The sequence below is a fragment of the Sebastes umbrosus genome, chromosome 3 (assembly GCF_015220745.1).
Source record: "Sebastes umbrosus isolate fSebUmb1 chromosome 3, fSebUmb1.pri, whole genome shotgun sequence".
Lineage (NCBI taxonomy): Eukaryota > Metazoa > Chordata > Actinopteri > Perciformes > Sebastidae > Sebastes > Sebastes umbrosus.
In genome coordinates this window covers 17,523,716-17,542,702 of record NC_051271.1, presented here as the reverse complement: position 1 = coordinate 17,542,702, position 18,987 = coordinate 17,523,716, and the positions used below count along the sequence as shown (strand labels likewise).

The 18,987-nt window shown below is 40.7% G+C and overlaps 2 protein-coding genes across 2 annotated transcripts in view; one reads left to right on the top strand and one right to left on the bottom strand.

The window, feature by feature from the left end:
• LOC119485383 overlaps window positions 1–16,757 on the top strand; it is a 43,939-nt gene extending 27,182 nt beyond the window's left edge. The window contains exons 34-65 of the mRNA XM_037764958.1: window positions 10–94; window positions 1,429–1,575; window positions 1,648–1,859; window positions 1,953–2,056; window positions 2,707–2,825; window positions 2,931–3,086; window positions 3,262–3,476; window positions 3,649–3,734; window positions 4,864–5,000; window positions 5,094–5,219; window positions 5,295–5,485; window positions 5,586–5,674; window positions 6,551–6,678; window positions 6,818–6,945; window positions 7,038–7,155; window positions 7,721–7,939; window positions 8,037–8,207; window positions 8,562–8,711; window positions 8,789–8,853; window positions 8,975–9,104; window positions 9,678–9,763; window positions 9,841–9,970; window positions 10,658–10,848; window positions 11,077–11,167; window positions 11,305–11,434; window positions 11,512–11,702; window positions 12,389–12,550; window positions 12,637–12,773; window positions 13,178–13,317; window positions 13,422–13,516; window positions 14,355–14,937; window positions 16,193–16,757. Of these exons, the coding sequence (XP_037620886.1) occupies window positions 10–94; window positions 1,429–1,575; window positions 1,648–1,859; window positions 1,953–2,056; window positions 2,707–2,825; window positions 2,931–3,086; window positions 3,262–3,476; window positions 3,649–3,734; window positions 4,864–5,000; window positions 5,094–5,219; window positions 5,295–5,485; window positions 5,586–5,674; window positions 6,551–6,678; window positions 6,818–6,945; window positions 7,038–7,155; window positions 7,721–7,939; window positions 8,037–8,207; window positions 8,562–8,711; window positions 8,789–8,853; window positions 8,975–9,104; window positions 9,678–9,763; window positions 9,841–9,970; window positions 10,658–10,848; window positions 11,077–11,167; window positions 11,305–11,434; window positions 11,512–11,702; window positions 12,389–12,550; window positions 12,637–12,773; window positions 13,178–13,317; window positions 13,422–13,516; window positions 14,355–14,937; window positions 16,193–16,275 (4,795 nt within the window). The 3' untranslated portion in view covers window positions 16,276–16,757. The remainder of the gene's footprint in view (window positions 1–9; window positions 95–1,428; window positions 1,576–1,647; window positions 1,860–1,952; window positions 2,057–2,706; window positions 2,826–2,930; window positions 3,087–3,261; window positions 3,477–3,648; window positions 3,735–4,863; window positions 5,001–5,093; window positions 5,220–5,294; window positions 5,486–5,585; window positions 5,675–6,550; window positions 6,679–6,817; window positions 6,946–7,037; window positions 7,156–7,720; window positions 7,940–8,036; window positions 8,208–8,561; window positions 8,712–8,788; window positions 8,854–8,974; window positions 9,105–9,677; window positions 9,764–9,840; window positions 9,971–10,657; window positions 10,849–11,076; window positions 11,168–11,304; window positions 11,435–11,511; window positions 11,703–12,388; window positions 12,551–12,636; window positions 12,774–13,177; window positions 13,318–13,421; window positions 13,517–14,354; window positions 14,938–16,192) is intronic.
• On the bottom strand, window positions 16,749–18,655 carry LOC119484911 (lipopolysaccharide-induced tumor necrosis factor-alpha factor homolog). The gene is made up of 4 exons (XM_037764092.1): window positions 18,647–18,655; window positions 18,465–18,519; window positions 17,661–17,793; window positions 16,749–17,353 (listed from the first exon to the last, which is right to left on the bottom strand). The coding sequence occupies exons 1-4, from the start codon at window positions 18,653–18,655 to the stop codon at window positions 17,245–17,247; spliced, it is 306 nt and encodes a 101-aa protein (XP_037620020.1). The 3' UTR covers window positions 16,749–17,244.
• Window positions 18,656–18,987: the final 332 nt, after the last annotated feature.

Sequence of the window (18,987 nt, the reverse complement as noted above, 5' to 3'; positions counted from 1 at the left end):
ATTCTCCAGCACAATACTGCAGCTCCACCTCAACAGCGGATTGATGAACGGACGCTTCTGTGATTTTGCTGTTGAGGAATTCGCCTGTGCCTCGGTAAGACACCAAAACATCTCTAGTGGTGGAAGTAAATTTACTCAGTTTGGAGGTATACTTGTTCTTTACTTGAGTATTTCCATTTTATGCTACTATATACTTCTACTCCATTACATTTCAGAAAGATTTAGTTTGACTTTTTACTTATTTGAGCCTTGTATTTACTCGTTACTTTTCTGTTTTTAATACTTTATTGAAAGAGAACACATAGAAATGTATACCAAACATGAACAAGGCATTTTCCAGTTTAACAACCATTAATATATAAGCATCACTGATGTTGTAGTTGGTAAAGATGGCCGTGTAGCTCAATCTACAATAATACATCATCATTTATTAGTTGATTTTTGTTGAATATATTTTGAATCTGTAAAAAGTAACCAGTAACTATGTAAAATAAATGTAGTGGAGTAGAAGTATAAAGTAGCGTGGAATAGAAATAGTCAAGTAAAATGAGCTGTTAAGTACAGTACTTAATTAAATGTACCAAGTTACATTCCACCACTGGAAACTACAACATTAAAACACTCTTACATGTATTCGTTAGTGATAAAAACAGAAACAGAATAATATAATATTCTATAATAATATAACACTTTTGACCCCCCGGATCCTTGTGACTGTCTACAGATTTCTATAGTACAACATGAGTGTCAGCAACCACTAACTTTTCTTTTTAAATATTAAATATTAATATTTGAATTATATATATATATATATATATATATATATATTGATATATATATATATATATATATATATATATAATTTGTCTTTTATTTATTTATTTATTTATTTGTTTATTTATTTATTTATTTATTTATTTATTTATTTTTCCTTCTTTACTGTTTCTGTGATTACCTAATTTAATTCCATGTTTAAGTTGTCAAATCTTCCATGTGTACCACACTATCTCAATCGCATCAAAGAGGAATGGGGGGGGGGGAGTATTGTTGCAAAATATAAATACCAGTCCCTTTATAGTTTTACTGCTGTTGTCCTATATCTTTTGTGGCAATAAAAATGTTAAACATAATATAACACTTTGAAAGGAGTTCTGCAAAATGAGTACTTTTACTTTTGATACTTTAAGTACATTTTGTTGGTAATACTTCTCTACTTTTTCTTCAGTAACATTTTAAATTCAGAACTTTTAATGGAGTATTTTTAGATTGTGTTATTTATACTTTAAAGTAAAGTATCTGGGTACTTCCTCTACCGATGAACATCTCAACAGTCCTAAAACTACTGTTGTGTGAAATGGTTTCAGTTTGAATCTTCGGTATGTTTTCTGATCCTCCTTCATTGTCCGAATGTTTTCTTTCATCACACAGCTGGTGGCGTTGAAAGCAGAGGATCTGGCGGCCATATTGGCGTGTAATCACTCCTCCAACTCCAGCGGCTCGAGACCCGTCTGGAAGCTTCTCCTCTCCAATGCCTCACTCGTGCTGGACGCAGCTCTGGATCTTCTAACCAACACGGTACGAATCAGCAATTCTCCTCATTTTACCCGTTTCCTGATGAAATCTAGAAACTTTTTGGTTTTCTTGCAGACTCTGGACCCCAGAAATCCTGCAGTGTCGATGGTTTTGGACTCTATACGAGAAATCCGATTGGACACGTTTGGCGTCGCCAGCCTCAATAATCCCGCCTTCATCCAGCTGTGGTTTAACCGCCGGCTGCGCCCATTCCTGCCCGCCATTTCTCCTGACTTCCTCTCATGCCTCACCACAAAGGGGTTGAACTGCAGCACCTACCAGCAAATGTGAGCAGCAGAAAGCCTCTCACACATTCACTAGATAGATTCACAAGATATTGTCATTAACCCTTGACCCCTTCATTTCATTCCTGAACTCAGCGTGCAGATTTTGAGCCGTCTCCAGCCTCACATGACTCTCGCCAGGCAGGTTTCTGTCTACACTCACTTCATCAGGGTTTTCCTGACCAGGAATAACACCGCAGGTACATTCACACATTTCCATAAAGATGTCAAAGTCAGTAAGAAAATCTGTTTATTTTGAGTGTAAAATCACAAATTGTCTCAGTGCATTTTACAAGAAAATGATAAATCATAAATGTTTTGTGCTAGAGTAAAAGTATAAAAGTAACAGTTTACAGTGTCTTTGTGAGGCTGTAAAACTCATTATGTACCTGAAAACAATATTCAGCTGGATGAAAAATGGAGAGACAACTTTGCCATTATTAGATCCTCATAGAAAGAGCATAATTATACCCGCAACACGTACAGCAGATATGGAAAAATAGCATTGATGAAAAGAGTAATGTCTGCAAACCGAATCCAAATATTACCAAGACAACATTTCAAACAAATATATATAACGAAGGTTAAAGGTCTCATTGATAACATTTTTATGTAGACAAATAATTTAAAAAAATCTATAGAGCCTTTAAAAAGGTGTCGAATAAAAGTATGGCTTTTCCTGAAAAAAATGATTATGATTTTGAATTAGTAATTTAAAAATTTTAAGAATATTTTTTTTATCTCTGTGGAAGATTACTGATGTTTGGTTCTCACTTCTAACAAGGCTTGTGAGCCAATAGTAAAACAGCGTGCAGTAAAGTTGAATTTGTTGTTGTGTTTTGTGGTTCAGACTCCAGCTGCAGCTCAAACACTATCAACAGCGGAGAATGGCTGCAGAGGAACTTGGGAGGTTTCTCTGTCCTCGTGTCCTTCAACGACCTGCAGCTGCTCTATTCCAACTTTTCGGCGGTACTTCCTGTTTCATCTCTTGTTATTATGTTCATTTATTTGTTTTTCCTCTCTGTGTTTTAACCCTCTTCGTCGTTGTTCATATATTTGTCTGTTCACGTGCAGATGGAAGCTTTACCACAGCTGACAGTCAGACAGCTGGCAGAGGTGTCCTCCACACCTGGCCAGCTCACCTCTGCTGACCAGGTTTTCATGGTGATGAGACATATCCCCGACCGATTCTTCCCCGCCTTCTTTGATTACTTCTCACCTGCGATCATGGTTAGTGTGCGAGAAGCTCCACACTTTTAGCAAAATGACACTTCGCACAGAAATATTAGAAGAAGGTGCAGTTAAACAAGCACCACTAACTAAATCATATCACTTAAAGCTGCTTGTTGTCGTTTGCAGAAAAAAAAAAAAATGTATTCTTAAAACTTTTCTCTTTTTCCTGCAGGGTCATGAAAACATGTTCCAGTCCGCGGTGAGGTCAGCCATGTTGCAAGTTGTGTTTGAACGGGCAAATCTCTCCGATCACTTGGTGGGTGATTCAGTCGTGTCGCAGTGGTTCCACAACCGACTGCGCCCCCTGCTGGTCAACCTGTCGCCGCGTCACGTTGCACCATTCTTCAGAATACTGGCAGGAAGAAACTGCAGTATCGAGCAGCAGGGGTACGTTTACAAACTGATGATTTGATTTTACTGGAATCAATTGAACTGAACAATTTTTTGGTTTTAGAAAATTGTAATTTGTCTTACATCATCTGTATGGGATTCCATATAAATGTAAAAAAAAATCATTGATTGCCTTGTTTTTTATTCAATTTTATTTATTTTATTTCAGAGTCGAGAACCTGAATTCAACAATCTCCTCTCTCAGTGAAGATACAAAAAAAGAAATCCACAACCACATCGTTCAGCTTCTCAAAGGTAAAGAAAGCACACTGAAAGTAAACACTTTCGGGTGGTAACACATTTACAAAAGGATGCATTACTGTAATCACATCAGTTTTTTTTCCTGTATCAATTAAAATAAGTCGTCAGGATACTTAATCCTTTTACAGGAATTACATGACAGTTATTGATCTAACAGAGAGGTTAATGTATAAATTAGAGCTGTCAAAGTTAACGCGATAATAACGTGTTAACGCCACTAATTTCTTTAACGCATTAATACAATTTGCGATTATTAGGTTGTAGCGGGCTCAGTTTTAAAGCTAGAGTGAAGAGCCATATGAAACTAGAAAACAAATACATTGGTATCAACCATGTCATACTAGCCAGTCGCAAAAGAGGCTAAATAACGCTCCAAACATATGCAAAATTTTGGCAAGGAAAATTGGTTCTATGGGTACCAACGAGTCTCCTCTTTACAGACTTTATGATTATCACATGCAGTTTGGGGCAAGTCATAGTCAAGTCAGCACACTGACACACTGACAGCTGTTGTTGCCTGTTGGGCTTCAGTTTGCCATGTAATGATTTGAGCATATTGTTTTATGCTAAATGCAGTACCTGTGAGGGTTTCTGGAAAATATTTATTATTGTTTCATATTGTTAATTGATTTCCAGTAATAAATATATACATACATTTGCATAAAGCAAGCATTTTGCCCAATTCCATGTTGATAAGAGTATTAAATATTTGACAAATCTCCCTTTAAGGTACATTTTGAATATATAAAAAATCTGTGATTAATTTGCGATTAATCGTGATTAACTATGGACAATCATGCGATTAATCATGATTAAATATTCTAATCAATTGACAGCCCTAGTCTGTAAACATGAGTTGAAACAGGCTCCCTTTAAGGTACATTTTGTACAGACAAAAAAATGTGATTAATTTGCAATTAATCGCAATTAAATATTTTAATCGATTGGCAGCCCTCATAATTTTGCATATAAAATGTTGAATAAACCCTTCATTATTTAACACTCTTGATGGCAGTTTACAGCGAGCATAAGTCCTCTAATTCACCATCTTTGAAACCTTGGAAGACTTCATTTCAATCGAGTGTGTTTGACAGACGACCTCTTTCACTCTCCCTCATTCTAGGACCAATTCCTCTTCAGTGCTACGGCGACAACTTCAACCACAGTTTCTACAGTTTCCTGGAGCGCTCGTTCGGGGGCTTCCAGTTCCCCAACCTGACCACCTTCCTGTCCCTCATGCCTCACGACAGGATGCATCAGGTGTGTGTCCAAAAAAATAACAGAGACGGTCAGTTTTAGTGCTTGGGTTGAAGCCTGTGAGGATGACTTAGCTAATGTCTGCTGCTCCTCCAGCTGGTGAACTCCATGCCTCCATCAGCTCTCGGAGATTTTCTCCGTCGCCCTGACGTCGTCGACAACGATGCAGAGCTCTGTGTGATCTACGACAACTTCATCCAGACGCCGATGTTCCTGGAGACCGTATGTACCACACACACAAACACACTGAAATGCAAACACAAATTTATGCAATAATAATGTGTACATTCACCACAGGAGTACCTCCCGGCGGTGGTGCGGCGGCCCACGCTGCCTTGCGTCTGGCGCAGGGCGATAAGCAGCTCCGAGAGGTCAGAGGTCAACGCCTGGTTTGACCGACGCCTACATAACTACTTGGGCTTCCTCACAAAGAGTCTGATCAGCCCCAATAGAACACACAACGCCTCCTGCCTGGCCTTCCAAAAGATGTACGAGTGGTTTTCACAACACTTGATGCTCATTTTGGAAAATTTTTTTTTATATCATGTCATTTCTTGGATGTTTTCAAATCATGTGTTTTGATTTCAGCGTTTCAGTTCTTGGTGAATACAACTACACTGCTGTAGACTTTATGAGACCAGACGTGTTCAACACCATCAGAGCCTACCTCACCTCAGGTCAGTCTCCAGTGTAACACAGAGCTTGTCTTTGACACTGTAAGCAACTTTCTCGCAAGATTTTGCGACTGTAAGACTCCTTTAAGCAACTTGTTTCTCAAAAAAGTGCCAGGCGACAAGATCAGTATCTTCAATTAATGTGGAAATGTTTTATTGAAGATATATAGCACCTTCAACAAAAGGAGAACAAAATGGTCCACGGTGAAAAGAGTCTCAATTAGCCTGACTATATTTTTATGTTGTTTTTATTATCTTCGCCAGGAGGATCATGAGATCGACTGTGTGTATGAATGAGTGTGTGCATCTCTGTGTCTGTCCACAGCTAATCTCACATACTGCTGCACCAAACTGCATAATATTTTGGATGCTCATTTATGGCTGCATGCTCAAGGACCTCTTGTGGTTGCAGTTTCTCAAAACACCTTTTATTGCCTGTTTGATACTGCCATTGATTGACAGCTGACTCCTCACTCACTACTGATGACTCACACACTGATGACTGCATCGCCGCCGCTCAGCCACTGCTCTGTGACCAGAGACAGTAATTCCGTGCCTTTTTATTTGGCGTCAACCTCACGATTACATGTGTGTTGTTGAAAAAAAACAGACTTGAAGCCTAAATAAGCGCTTCAAGTCACGGTTACGCCCGTGAGACGGAGCTGAGACACGCGCCTGCACAGAGCTGGTGCAGACATCTGCATAGATTGCAATAGCAGCGTCATGATACACTTGCAGTCTAGATGGGCAGTTGGCCATTCATTCAATCAACCATTACAGCAGTGGTCGTTGCAGATACACCTGGCGGAGATCTGCACTCTACTGAGTGCACCTTTCTAGTTTAATCTTTATTTATTTCCCTGGCTTTTGTCGTTGTAGCGACGGTGCCAAGGTGTTACAACCCAAGCAACCCAGAACTAAACTCCACAGCCTGGTTTGCTGAGTACATCGGCCCTTTCATGCCTTTCCTCACTCTGGAGGATCTTCTGATGTTTGGATCGGATGAGGTAGGCTACTGAACCGAATTTGTTAAATCTAAAGCTCAGGTTTTGTTCACTGGGATTGAATTTATGTTGAAGATTGATGGATTAATGACGCACAGACCACCGTTCCAGTGTTTAAACCGCCTCTCTGTCCTCTCTGAAGGTTATCCAGGAGTTCACAGTGAACCCTGTGAACATCGCCATCCTCAACCACACCACTTTACCTCTCAACTTCATCGAATACTACACTGAGCTCGTCTATAAACAGGACATCAACTTCTACCCCTTACTGTGAGTCTAAACAGCGGAAAAAAAAACTCACACATCATCACAAATACATACGTGAACGATACTATCTGTGTATAAACCGATTCTCTCTGCAGACTTCCTCTGTTGTATCGGTGTTTCGCTTCTGGTCCAGCATTCACCCAGCTGGCATCACAAGAAAGTATAATGGTTCTGCACAACCTGTCCATTATCTGTACAGCCCTGGACTCACAGGTAATAAACACACACACACAAACGTTAGCAGTATAGTTTCCTGCTGAGACGTACATTTTTCACAAACAGACAGGTGTCAATTTAAAAGAAAAACATAACGAATGCAGATGCCTTCGCTCCCATTCAGGACATAATCGGTCACTGAATGGTTTGATGAGTGACAAGTCATAGTTCTCCTACATGCTTGGTACACAGCAGAAGTTTCAATTGGTTGCAATCTGCAACATCAAGATGATGTTGAGGTCTTGTACTTAATGCCTTAACTTAACTCAATATTAAGTCTGAAGAAGAGCTTGGGCTCGAAACGTCACTTACGAAGCTGTGTCAATAAATTGCACTCTAAGGGAGCTCCCATTGAGCCTCCTCATTGTTGAAAAGTAATGATTTGGTTCCTCTGGGTACGTAATTGTACTTTAGAAGGTATGAATGGTAGAAGTACAAAAATGGACTTTGGATTGAGGTTGCTACTTTGTAGGGAACTGCCCCAAGAACAAACCTTTACACTCAAAAATACAAACTCAGAAATATAACTGCATCCGACAAAGTTTTTACTTTTCCCCTCTAGATTACTGCAGCTTTGGCGGGTAACCTCGGTGGCGACATCGATGCCACGGCCATTTCTTCCCTCGGCAACGGAAGCACCGGCCTGTCCACCGGTCAGATCAAGACGATAGACCCTCTGGACCTGTATGATGCCCTCACCACTCTCAGCGATGTGACGGGCTGGGATGAAGGTCAGGCCAAGGCCATCATCCAGGCTCTGTTGTCTTCAGGGATGATGCAGGTCTGTCAGTCTGTCTGTCACATTGATTTGATTTAGGTTCTCTATAAGCACACCAGTCAGAATAAAGCGGTCTCATTTGTGTCTTCCATCACAACAGATCAACAGCACGTCGTCGTTGCTCATGCTGGGCTCTCTTGTTGTGGGTGTACCAGCGGAAACGTTCAGCAGCATCAGCGGCTCCGAGCTTATTACTGCATCTAAAAATCCTTCATTTCTGGAACACATAGCGTCCGCTCCACAGGTCGTCCAGGAGCTCTTTGTTGCTCAGGTATGATGACTTCCTTTTTCTGTTAAAGGATTTTATTTATATTGTCCAAAATCACAAATTGGCTCCAGCAGATATACGATATATAACATCCTCCATACTTAGATCCTCAATTCAGATAAGGGAAAAACACAAATAAAAACCATTAAATGGAGAGGGATCCCTCTTCCAAAACAGTAGATGCCGTCAAATATACAGAGAAGACAAAAATAACAGTAAATTGAGTATAGATTGGAGACTCACAGACTGCAGTGATGTAGAAGTGTACTTCAAGATACTGTGACATCACTGTGGGCTGTCATCAGAGATGAAACAGAGCGGGCGGTCATTCAACTTACCTCCCACATCCTCACCCAGATCATATCAGTGAACAGCGACAGTGACAAGATCATACTGAACGTTCCAGATGAATTGGCCTCTGAGATCCCTCGTGCTCTGCTGCTGGGCCTCTCAAATACCGGCAGCACTATCGACACACTCAACAACAAGAAATGGGAACGGGACCAGGTACTGAAACACACACTTTTGTACTGAACACAGTACTGTAGAGTATGTCAAATACACACTATGTATTTCTTTTTTAGGTTGAGTTGTTCTTTGACATAATGGCTGCGGAATCAGCGACCGCAGAGCTGGGAAGTCCAAACAAGTGAGTTTTGAAGGAAGAGTTTACACAAAATACCCAATCAGGGAATGTCCTGCAGGTGGGTTTCAATATGTAAGTAACATACTATGTGTGTGTGTGTGTGTGTGTATGTGTGTGCGTGTAGTTTATCGTCCTCTGTGCTACAAGGGTTCACATGCACCGGAGTGAGGTCTGTTCAGAAGGCACAGATCAATAAGTTGATCAAAGCCTGTCGGAGGACAGGCAGCAACAAGGTCACACTGGAGGAGACTCAGGTGAGATTGTGTGTGTGCGGGTGTGCGTGTGTCTGTGTGTGTGTGTGTGCGTGTCTGTGTGTGTGTGTGTGTGTGTGTGTGTGTGTGTGTGCGTGCGTGCAGTTGAAACAAAAGAGTGATGCAGGAATGAGTCCTAAAACCGGGATATGAGTTAGCATTTTAGCACTTCCGGTCCTTTTTACCTCTGCCGTTTGCATTCACACTTCAAAAATCATAGAAGTGGTGTTCATTTGTGAAGATTATATTGTTGAACAAAACGTGTAAGTATCATAAACGTTTGTTTGCCACAGAGTTTATTTTCTGCAATAATCCAAAACCCAATGGAAAAATCCCATTGGCTTTTTGTCGAGGGAACCCAGGGCGATGCTAACTTCCTGGTTGGCCTACAAAAATACATCGTCCCTGCAGCACTCTATGTGTCTACATTATACTGTATGTGTTTCTCTTTTCAACCAAATGTTCCCTGGTTTTTCACCTCAACATTTTTTCACTTACAAATCACAGATTAGTGGAACAATAAAGGAGATACGTATATACTGAATTATTTAAAGTTTTTGCTCGTCTCACCAACAGTTGACCTGCATGTACAACCACATTAAAGAGGAGTCAGATGCCACCAGCTTCGACCTCTATCCTCATGATATGCTGCTGTACTATGAGTGAGTTTAACTAAAACAGGTTTTGTAATGATAACAGAACAGTTTGTGTTAGTTGCTGTCGTTTCGTCTCTCTACAGTTACCCCATGGTGCCACAGTCCAGCTGCAGGTCCTATTTTGAACAGCTGTCAAAAGCAGATTTCTCTGTCTTCTCCTCCGCCCTCAGCTACAAACAGACCGCTCTGTTTGATAACGCCAGGAGCTGCCTGGTGAGTCCCCGAACAACAGAACAACACATACATCTCTAATGTTCCCAGTTTCTACTAAAAGAGCCTATTAAACTACATTTAAACTGGCTTTCTCAGGAATCAAATACTGTTTGATAAACTGAATGAAGGAAGATCAAAGTTACTCCAACACTAAATGTAACCAGGTTAAATCATATCTAGATGCAATCTGGATACGATTGGATTGGATTTTAAAGCGGGTCTTTGTTACATGTCATACCCCTCTCTCTTTCTTTCTCTCTCTCTCATGCCCGGCCAAGCTAAAGCAACATCTGATTACAAAGCATCCGGACAATCAGGGCAAAACAAAGTGGCGTTAACATGATTCAAATTGAAATGTGTTTCTGTTTGTCACTATCAAACAGGTCTGAAGTATTTAGTTTGAAAAGTTTTATAATATGAATAGTTTCAATCAATGGCATCTAAGAGTACAAATGGTAGTAAGCATTATACTTAATCAGTGGTACGATTATGAGGGTCCTTGGAAAATGTTCTCTTGCCCCAAAAAGTTTGACAACCCTTGCAATAAGGAATAAATATCAGAGTGTGTGTCACGGCGTAAAGGCACAACTGTGAGTGTCAACAGTGTAAATCTAAATTCAGATGCTTCTGTTCTTTTATATTCCAATCTGTAATTTGTTGCTGTTCTTAATCCTTCTATTTTCTAAGGATATAACAAACACGAGTTTGACTAAGGATGATATATCGGTGTTGGGAAACATGTGCTGCGTTCTGGATGGATCCTACATCGAGACCTCTGACCCATCCATCTTGGAAGAACTCAAGGACTGCAAGGACCTCGACAGCGCTCAAGCGGCTGCTGTTGAAGCGCTACTGCAGAGCGGGGCAACACAGTACGGGTACGTCAACAGCAGCAATACATCTATTCTATTTTGAATCATAATACCTCTTTATTGTATGTCATAATAGTATCAGCAGAAATTATTTCTTACCAGCAGCCCCCTATTTTCTTCTGTTTCTTTCCAAAAAACAGAAAACAATTTAAAAAAACAACTAAATTGTAATTTAGTGACCAGTTAAAACATTTCAATTTCAGTTTGATATCCTGTTTATTTTTCAATAACCAGAGCACCATCAACATGGAACGAAGATACTCTGAAGGACCTTGGGATGTTACCGCTGTATTTGACCTCAACCTTTTACAATTACTTTGACAAAGTGAGTAACAAACACACACGAATAAATGCATTTAGAAGAAAAAGGTGACCGTTCGTCTGTGGCATCTCGTCACCTGCTTGGTGTTGGATTGAGGTCGGTGATGTTTGGTTTTGCGTATTGTTTATTCCTGCGAGCAGGAAACGAAGCGGGACTTCTTGAGTTACTTCCTGAAAGTTACTGAGAGCAACGGAGTGAGCAGACAGAATGAGAAGACGCTGAAGGAAGAACTAAGAAAATCCCTTCAAAAGAGGTCAAAGCGATCTATCTGTGAGTCTCCCTCTCCTTATCTGGTATTTCCTCTCCATGAATTTACTATTTTAACGACTTTTCTGCTGTGATTTTAGCAACTGAGTGCACTGTAGGAACCATCACCCAGGTGACCATCAGCGCTGCCACGTTCCCCTTCGATTATGACGACATAAATCAGTTCAACTGCTGCCTCAGCGCCTCGACCGTTAAAGACAACCTGGAGGCCATCACTGACAAGGTGGACCAGGAGGAGTACCTCAAGATTGTTCTCAGCAAGCTGCGAGAGGTAGGTGACGGGAAGACGTGATTGGTTTGTAAATGTCTTTTATCTTGTTGGTGCTAGTTAAGTCAATTTTATTAATAAAGCAAAAGAACAATCATTGACCAAAGCGCTTTATAGAGAGATACAATCATGTAAGAACCAAAATTGATTATAAATAATAGATTTAAAGGAATATTGCATATCTTTTACTCACCCTGTATTACTTTGAATTCTTGAAGAAAACTTCTCGCATGCCTCCACAGTGAACGGAAAATCAAAAAACTGAAAAAAGTCTTGATGAATTGAAATAAATGGGGGCAAAACTATCTCAAAACATCCGTTTACAAATTCTCACACAACTCGTGCTAACGCATTCTCACTCCCAACTCGTGAAATACCGCCGCTTGGTCAGTGCACCTCGGCATCGGACACCGACGTAGGGGTTACCCCTCTTGCGTTACTTTTGGACGGACCGGGACGGCGTGTCAATATACGCCCGTTACATGGTGTCTTTTCAAAATAAACTTCTGTTTTCACAGGAAGTTAGGTTTAGGCAACATATCCACTTAGGTAGGGTTAGGAAACGGTCGTGGTTGACGTCAACTTCACTGATTAGCGACTCACGTGACTCACATGACTAACTACTACTACAGTCAAATGAACTGACTCTGATCGTCTGCTGGGTGATAATAATTCTCACATATTTTTAGGCTTACGCTGCGGACTCTACCATCCCAGAAGATCAGGTTCAGCTCCTAGGCCCAGCGTCCCGTGTGGCCACTATTGTTGACATCAACATGTGGAACATCACTCAGATCGACACACTCTCCGCTTTGATGAACTCGATGAACGGGCCGTGGGACTCGAGCCTGGTGAGTAAACAAGTGAAGAAGTGTGTTGTGTTTATGTGTATGTGCTTGTGTGTTCTGATGAATGAATGTTTTTTCTTGTCGTCCAGGCGAAGGCCATCATCACTAAGTATCTGAGTAACGCAGGGAACAAACTGGGCAGTTATGAGCTCAACGCCATCGGAGGAGCCAACCTGTGCTTCCTGGATGTCAGCGTTTTGGAGAGCATTACCCCAGCAAGCCTCAAGTAAGAAGTCAGAACCGTGTGTGTGTGTGTGTGTTTGGGGAATTGTTACACTAGTATCATGACACCAAACAGTATTTACCATTGTTGCTCACAGTTCAAAAGGCCGTTAATACATTTTATATGGAAGGTGCAAGGGCGTAGGTTTGGTTTCAAAGTGGCTGATAGACTGTATAAAAGAAGTGGACGTAGTGACCGTGATGTCACCTATTGGTTTGTGGACTGCTGTTTTGAAGCTTCAAGTTCTTGGTATTTGCCCAATGCCATCTTGTTTTGTTGCAACCAGAAGTGACACAAGAGGATAACTGAACGCCGAAAGACCTTTTTAAGCGACCAAAATGTACAATTAACTTTCATGAACTGAAAACACACTCATCTTTTACTCGGTGTGTTTGTGTCGCCTGCAGAGACGCCAACGCCCTGACGGTGACCAGCTGCAGCATGGAGAAAAAGAAAGCACTGTTCATCATCGCCAGAGAAGCATTTGCCACAAATACCCGCTCAACTGTCCCTCCTACCACCTACCAGCTCATACAAGCTTTCCTAGGTACGCAATCAGACCCCCCCCCCCACGCACACACATCCATACTCAATGCAGGAAACCTCCATTCGAACACAGTTGATACTGTTTATTTCTTTCCTGGCCTGCAGGGGGTGCAAATGTAACCTACGTCAGAAGTTTGGCGACCTCCAACCCCAACATGGACTTGGCTACCCTCATCAGTTTGGATGAGAACGTTTTACTGGTCAGTGGTGTGTGTATGTGTGTGTGTGTGTGTGTGTGTGTGTGTAGCAGTGTTGGGAGTTCTTGGGAGGCAGCAGTCTTTGAAAGGTCGATTGTTTGTGAAAGGTTATTAGAAAGAGCAACGATGCAAAAGACAAAACACTGAAGTTGCTACATTTGGACAGAAGTGGAAGAAGTATTCAGATCCTAAAGTACAAATACTGTACTGTGAAAAAACTCCACTACTAGTCTTGCATTGAAAATCTTACTGTAGTAAAAGTGTGTAAGTATTATCAGCAAAATGTACTAAAAGTAAAAGTACTCATTGTGCTATAAAATGTTCCCTGTCAGTGTTTAATTATTATATCTGATGTTTCTGGATTAATATTATAGCTGCATTAATGTGTATGCTGCATTTTACTGCTGTAGATGTTTAAGGTTGTGCTAATTTTAACTCCGTTATATACTGTTGGCTAGTTTAATCTGCAGCAATGCATCATGGTCTATAAGATCATCATGTGTTTTGTAGCGTTGCTGTCCTGTGAGAACCATGTATCTCTAAATCAGTGGTTTCCAACCTGGTGTCCAGGCACCCCTGTGGGGGCACCAAAGATCACAGGGGGTGCACCAGGAATTGTCTGCTCTGAGGTTGTCGAAATAAACAACTTTTCTTAGATAAAAGTAGGGGATGGCTTCAAAGAAAATAGGCTGGTCTAAAAAGTCAACTTTTCATGTGCTAAGAAAAACAGCCCTGTTTTCAGCTTTGTGGCGATGCATCTTCCAGCTGATCCAAAAGGCTTTTTAAACAGTTTATTTAGCTTATAAAATAATATGAAATGTCTCTGCTCTGCTCTCCTTAGAGCCTGACTGTTAGCGAGGTTCAAGGTCTGCTTGGCACCAACTTGCCAGATTTAAAGTCCTATGAAAACCAAACAGTGGTAAGTAACTGGATCAGCAGGCAGTCCCGGTCAGCCCTTAACGCGCTGGGACTGGGGCTTCTGGGAGGAAGGGTTGACTCTACAGCCTCCACCAACTCTACGACCAACACCACTGCCGCTCCAACCTCCTCCAACTCTGCAGCCGCCTCCACTGCCGCTCCAACCTCCTCCAACACTGCGGCCGCCTCCACTGCCGCTCCAACCACCTCCAACTCTACGGCCACCGCCACTGCTGCTCCAACCTCCTCCAACTCAATGGCCGCCTCCACTGCCGCTCCAACCTCCTCCAACTCTACGGCCGCCTCCACTGCCGCTCCAACCTCCTCCAACTCAACGGCCGCGTCAACTGCCGCTCCAACCTCCTCCAACCCTACAACCACCACCATCACCACCACCACCACCACCAGCTCTCCAACCACCACCAGCTCTGTGACCACCAGCACCAGCTCTCCAACCACCACCAGCTCTGTGACCACCACCACCAGCTCTGTGACCACCACTACAGGTGAGCACTGAACATGTTTTTGTTGTTTTATTTCCATGTCTTCTACATGGATCATAACTAGTGAGAATGCGGACTAATTGCCTGGGACCTGTTAGCTTTAGCTTCAGTCTTTTAGCATTACATCAGATATGCAGCAATCAGGTGCATATTTAACACCATGTCACGGGGTTCTTGTTTGAAAATGAGTCAGATTAAAACATTAAAACATCAGCAGGAGACCATGTTTTTGAAGAACTTTTAAAGGCACAGTGTGTAGCATTTCGGGGATCTATTCGCAGAAATGGAATATAATGTTTGTATGTTTTCATTAGTGTATAATCACCTCAAACTAAGAATAGTTGTGTTTTCGTTAGCTTAGAATGAGTCCTTCATATCTACAAAGGGAACGGCTCCTCTTTACAGAGTCCGCCATGTTGCTCCACCATGTTTCTACAGTAACACAAAACGGACAAACCAAACACTGACTCTAGAGAGAGACTTTTACGTTTTTACGTTACCTGAAGGTCACCGTAGTTCTCTGACACGCTAGTGAAACTGCGTTACCGCCAACCACCGTCTGACTTCCGTTGCTCCTAAAGTAGTGTTATCATGGTAAGGATGGCCTCTGAGCGAAGCGAACAGCATTACCACAGTTTTGCACACAATGGCTCACGTTCTTGGAAAGAGAGGAGTGAGCGGAGGGGTACTCAGTTGGTTGCAATCTGCAACCACACCACTAGATGCTGCCAAATCCTACACACTGTCCCTGTTTTCTTAATAAAGTGGGTTTTACAACCTGGCTCAAGTGGCCAAGACACACCATATGAACATTTACCAAAAGAGGATTTATTTAACAAGTTAAACCAAATTACAACAAATTAAAATGTTAACCGCATGGAGTGTGGAAGTCAGTGGTGTCAGCAGTGTGTGTGGGCACATCAGTGAGGAATATGTGTGTGTTGTAATCCAGGCACACCAGGCCCAGGTGTCCCAGATCACTCCACTCAACCAGCTGCAGGGCAAAGACGGACACAGGTTAATAACAGGGAGACCCTAGATGACACCAGGGGTCATCACAGTGGGACACTGCGTTTATGCAGCAAGAATCTCTTTCATATCATCATGAAACGACAGAATGGCAGAATATTTCAAACAAACCTATTTGTGTGGCAGAATGGTCTCATACAAAGGATTTTAACACACCCAGCCCTTATATAACCTCCACAATCATTACCGTGTTACTGATCTCTAAAGTAAGTTTGTTTGTCTGTTTCAGGTAACAATGGCGCCCACATCCGAGCTGACGCTGGCTTCTCCTTCCTCATTCTCCTCACACTCCTCACCGCTTCTCTTGTATGAGGAAACACATGGCTGATCATTGTAACTGATAAATATATATCCACTAATAGAAGGAGATGCTGTGTAGCTACATGCTACATTTTATTGCTTACTTGAACATTTAAATGTGCAATAACAACACAGTAGGTGTTATAATAATAATAATCGTAATAATTAGTTGATCCCGAGTATGTATGCTCGGAAACCTTTTCACACTTTTTTTAGGCACATATATTTGCTATATATATATATATATATATTTTTTTTTTTTTTTTCCCCCTGGTGGTTCAGTTGTTTTAATTGTTAAAATTAATGGTGAAATTAACAAAAAAAAAAATGAAGATGACAGTTTCTGCTGTATTTGTGTCAATGTAATCCAGAGTGTCCTTTTGGAAATAGCACTTTCTTCAGGTAGGCTTACCTTGCCTGGAGCTTTATGAGATTAATAATAAATGCATATTTTATATCGTTGCACAATCATTAAAGCTCGTCACTTGCTTGTTCACAGTTTATTAATATTCAAGGGTTTGAAAGGAATAAGTTGTCACAGCCAAAAAAACAAATGTAGTTACAAAATCACAAATAACAAGACATATAGTGTTAAAGTCAAGTGTGAAACTGTTGAAACTGCTGTTTGTAGTCTGGTGTACTGATGGATGTGTTGGAGGTTTAACCCTAAGAAGGACATCATGTCAGTTAGGGCTGCAACAAACAATTATTTTCATTATCAATTATTTTCTTAATCATAATTACATAATAATTTTGTCAAATAAATGTCAGGAAATAGTGAAAAAAAAACCTGTGTAATTTCCCAGAACCCGCGGTGATGTTTTTCAAATTCAGTTTCATGTATAGCCAAATAAAGCATTAAATGTTCACATTTAAGAAGCATGAAATCAGCAAACGTTTGGCTTTTTCACTTACTAAAAATTACTTGATTATTCGATGATCAAAATAGTTGCCATTTATTTTTCTCGTTGCAGCTCTCAGTTATATGCGTTTATGCACGCCAAGTACAGTCTTGCAGTTAGGACAGTTGTGCTTTGCATCTTTCAGCCGGTCCACCAAGAACGGGATGAGGCAGCAACCGAATGCACAGCTGGAGAGGACAGAGGCTAATGTCAGGATGCATACAATACATGAACAATATATGATTTTAAACACATTATTTTATCATTTCTCTAATTATTAAAAAATAAATAAATAAAGGATAGGTTAGGTTTTCATGTATTTCACAAATCAGTTTGTTGAGGTCTATATTTCTTTAAGTAACCCGTAGGCCTACCTCTAGCACCACCTCAGCACCACCTTTTTGCTCTATAATCTCTAAAAACAGCCAGTTTTTCAGCTGCCCAAAAAGGTTCTACTGCTTATAATGGAGCACATAACATCTCACTGCTTCGTACCCAATGAGACAGATTCCTCCACAGGAAAGGTAAGTGAGCAAACCAGGGAGGTACTCCAACTCAGTGAGTACCGTCTGATGGCACTGAGGACAGGCAACCTGAACTGGATTTTCCCCCAACGGGCCAACTGTCACTAGACACAATGAGGATGGACAAGAACAAAAAAGTGAGGACAGACAGAGTGGTGGAAATAATTATGTTTTCAATAAAGTTAGAGGAAATTAGAGCTATGTAATTATGAGGAACAACCGAACTGTTCTGTTGTAACTGGTCTCCACAAACAGACGGTATAAACTCACCAACTGGTACTTGTGGATTTGCCATTTTCCCTGTAATCAAACAATTCACATCAAATATGGTGGTAAATACCAGCTGTAACATGTGCATAACCCATGATACACAACTAAAAACAAGACTTAAATGTGTGTATATGTACAGAATATATTGTTATTGTATTATATGTTATCATCTTAACATAGTAACAATTTAAAACATACAAGGAGTGATCATTTGACATCTTTATATGAGGAATAAATTATAGTTATTCAGTTTGTATTTTATACCAGGTGGTTTTTGTTTGTGTAGAGGAACATCAATCACCATATTTATTCACAAATTGACACACACACATGTAAATTGTTTGTCTTGTGTGCATCATTAAATATGCATTTATCACTAGTATCAAGACTTATACTGTATATTGGGATTCAATATCATTGCTGGTTCACAACATAACGAGGACAACTAACTAACAAGATACCCACTAAACAAATTAACTGTTTTCAAATAAAGCAGAGTACTTACGGTCTGTGTGTAGAGGAACGTGCGACTGCAGAGAGGACAGTTTACCGAGTGCGGGCTACACCTTCCCTGACAACCTTTTTCACTTCCCCAGGAGTCAAGATTGGTGGAACACATTTTCTATTTCCCAGAACTGTGCATAAAGGGGAAGTCTCAGTTGGATTGTCTCCTAAATACAATCTAACATTCAACATGGTTTTATAGTTTTATCATAGTTAATTTACCAATTAATCAATTTATAATTTGTCTCTTCTCAACCACCTCTTTGTGCACCATGGCCTGTAGGACAAATGCTGTATTGTCTCAGATGGTGTTCACACATGTAGTACTATAGTCAGTTCGAAAACTTAGTAGTTCACTGAGAGTATACTTTAAAGTGTACTTTCACAATCTAAAAAGTGGGCTACAAATATAAAACTAGTAAACTAACAGTATACCTATAGTTCACAGCATAGTTTCAGTACAAAATGTAAACTAGTAGTGTACTCAAAGTTTAATACTCCTACTTAAAGTATATACTTATAAG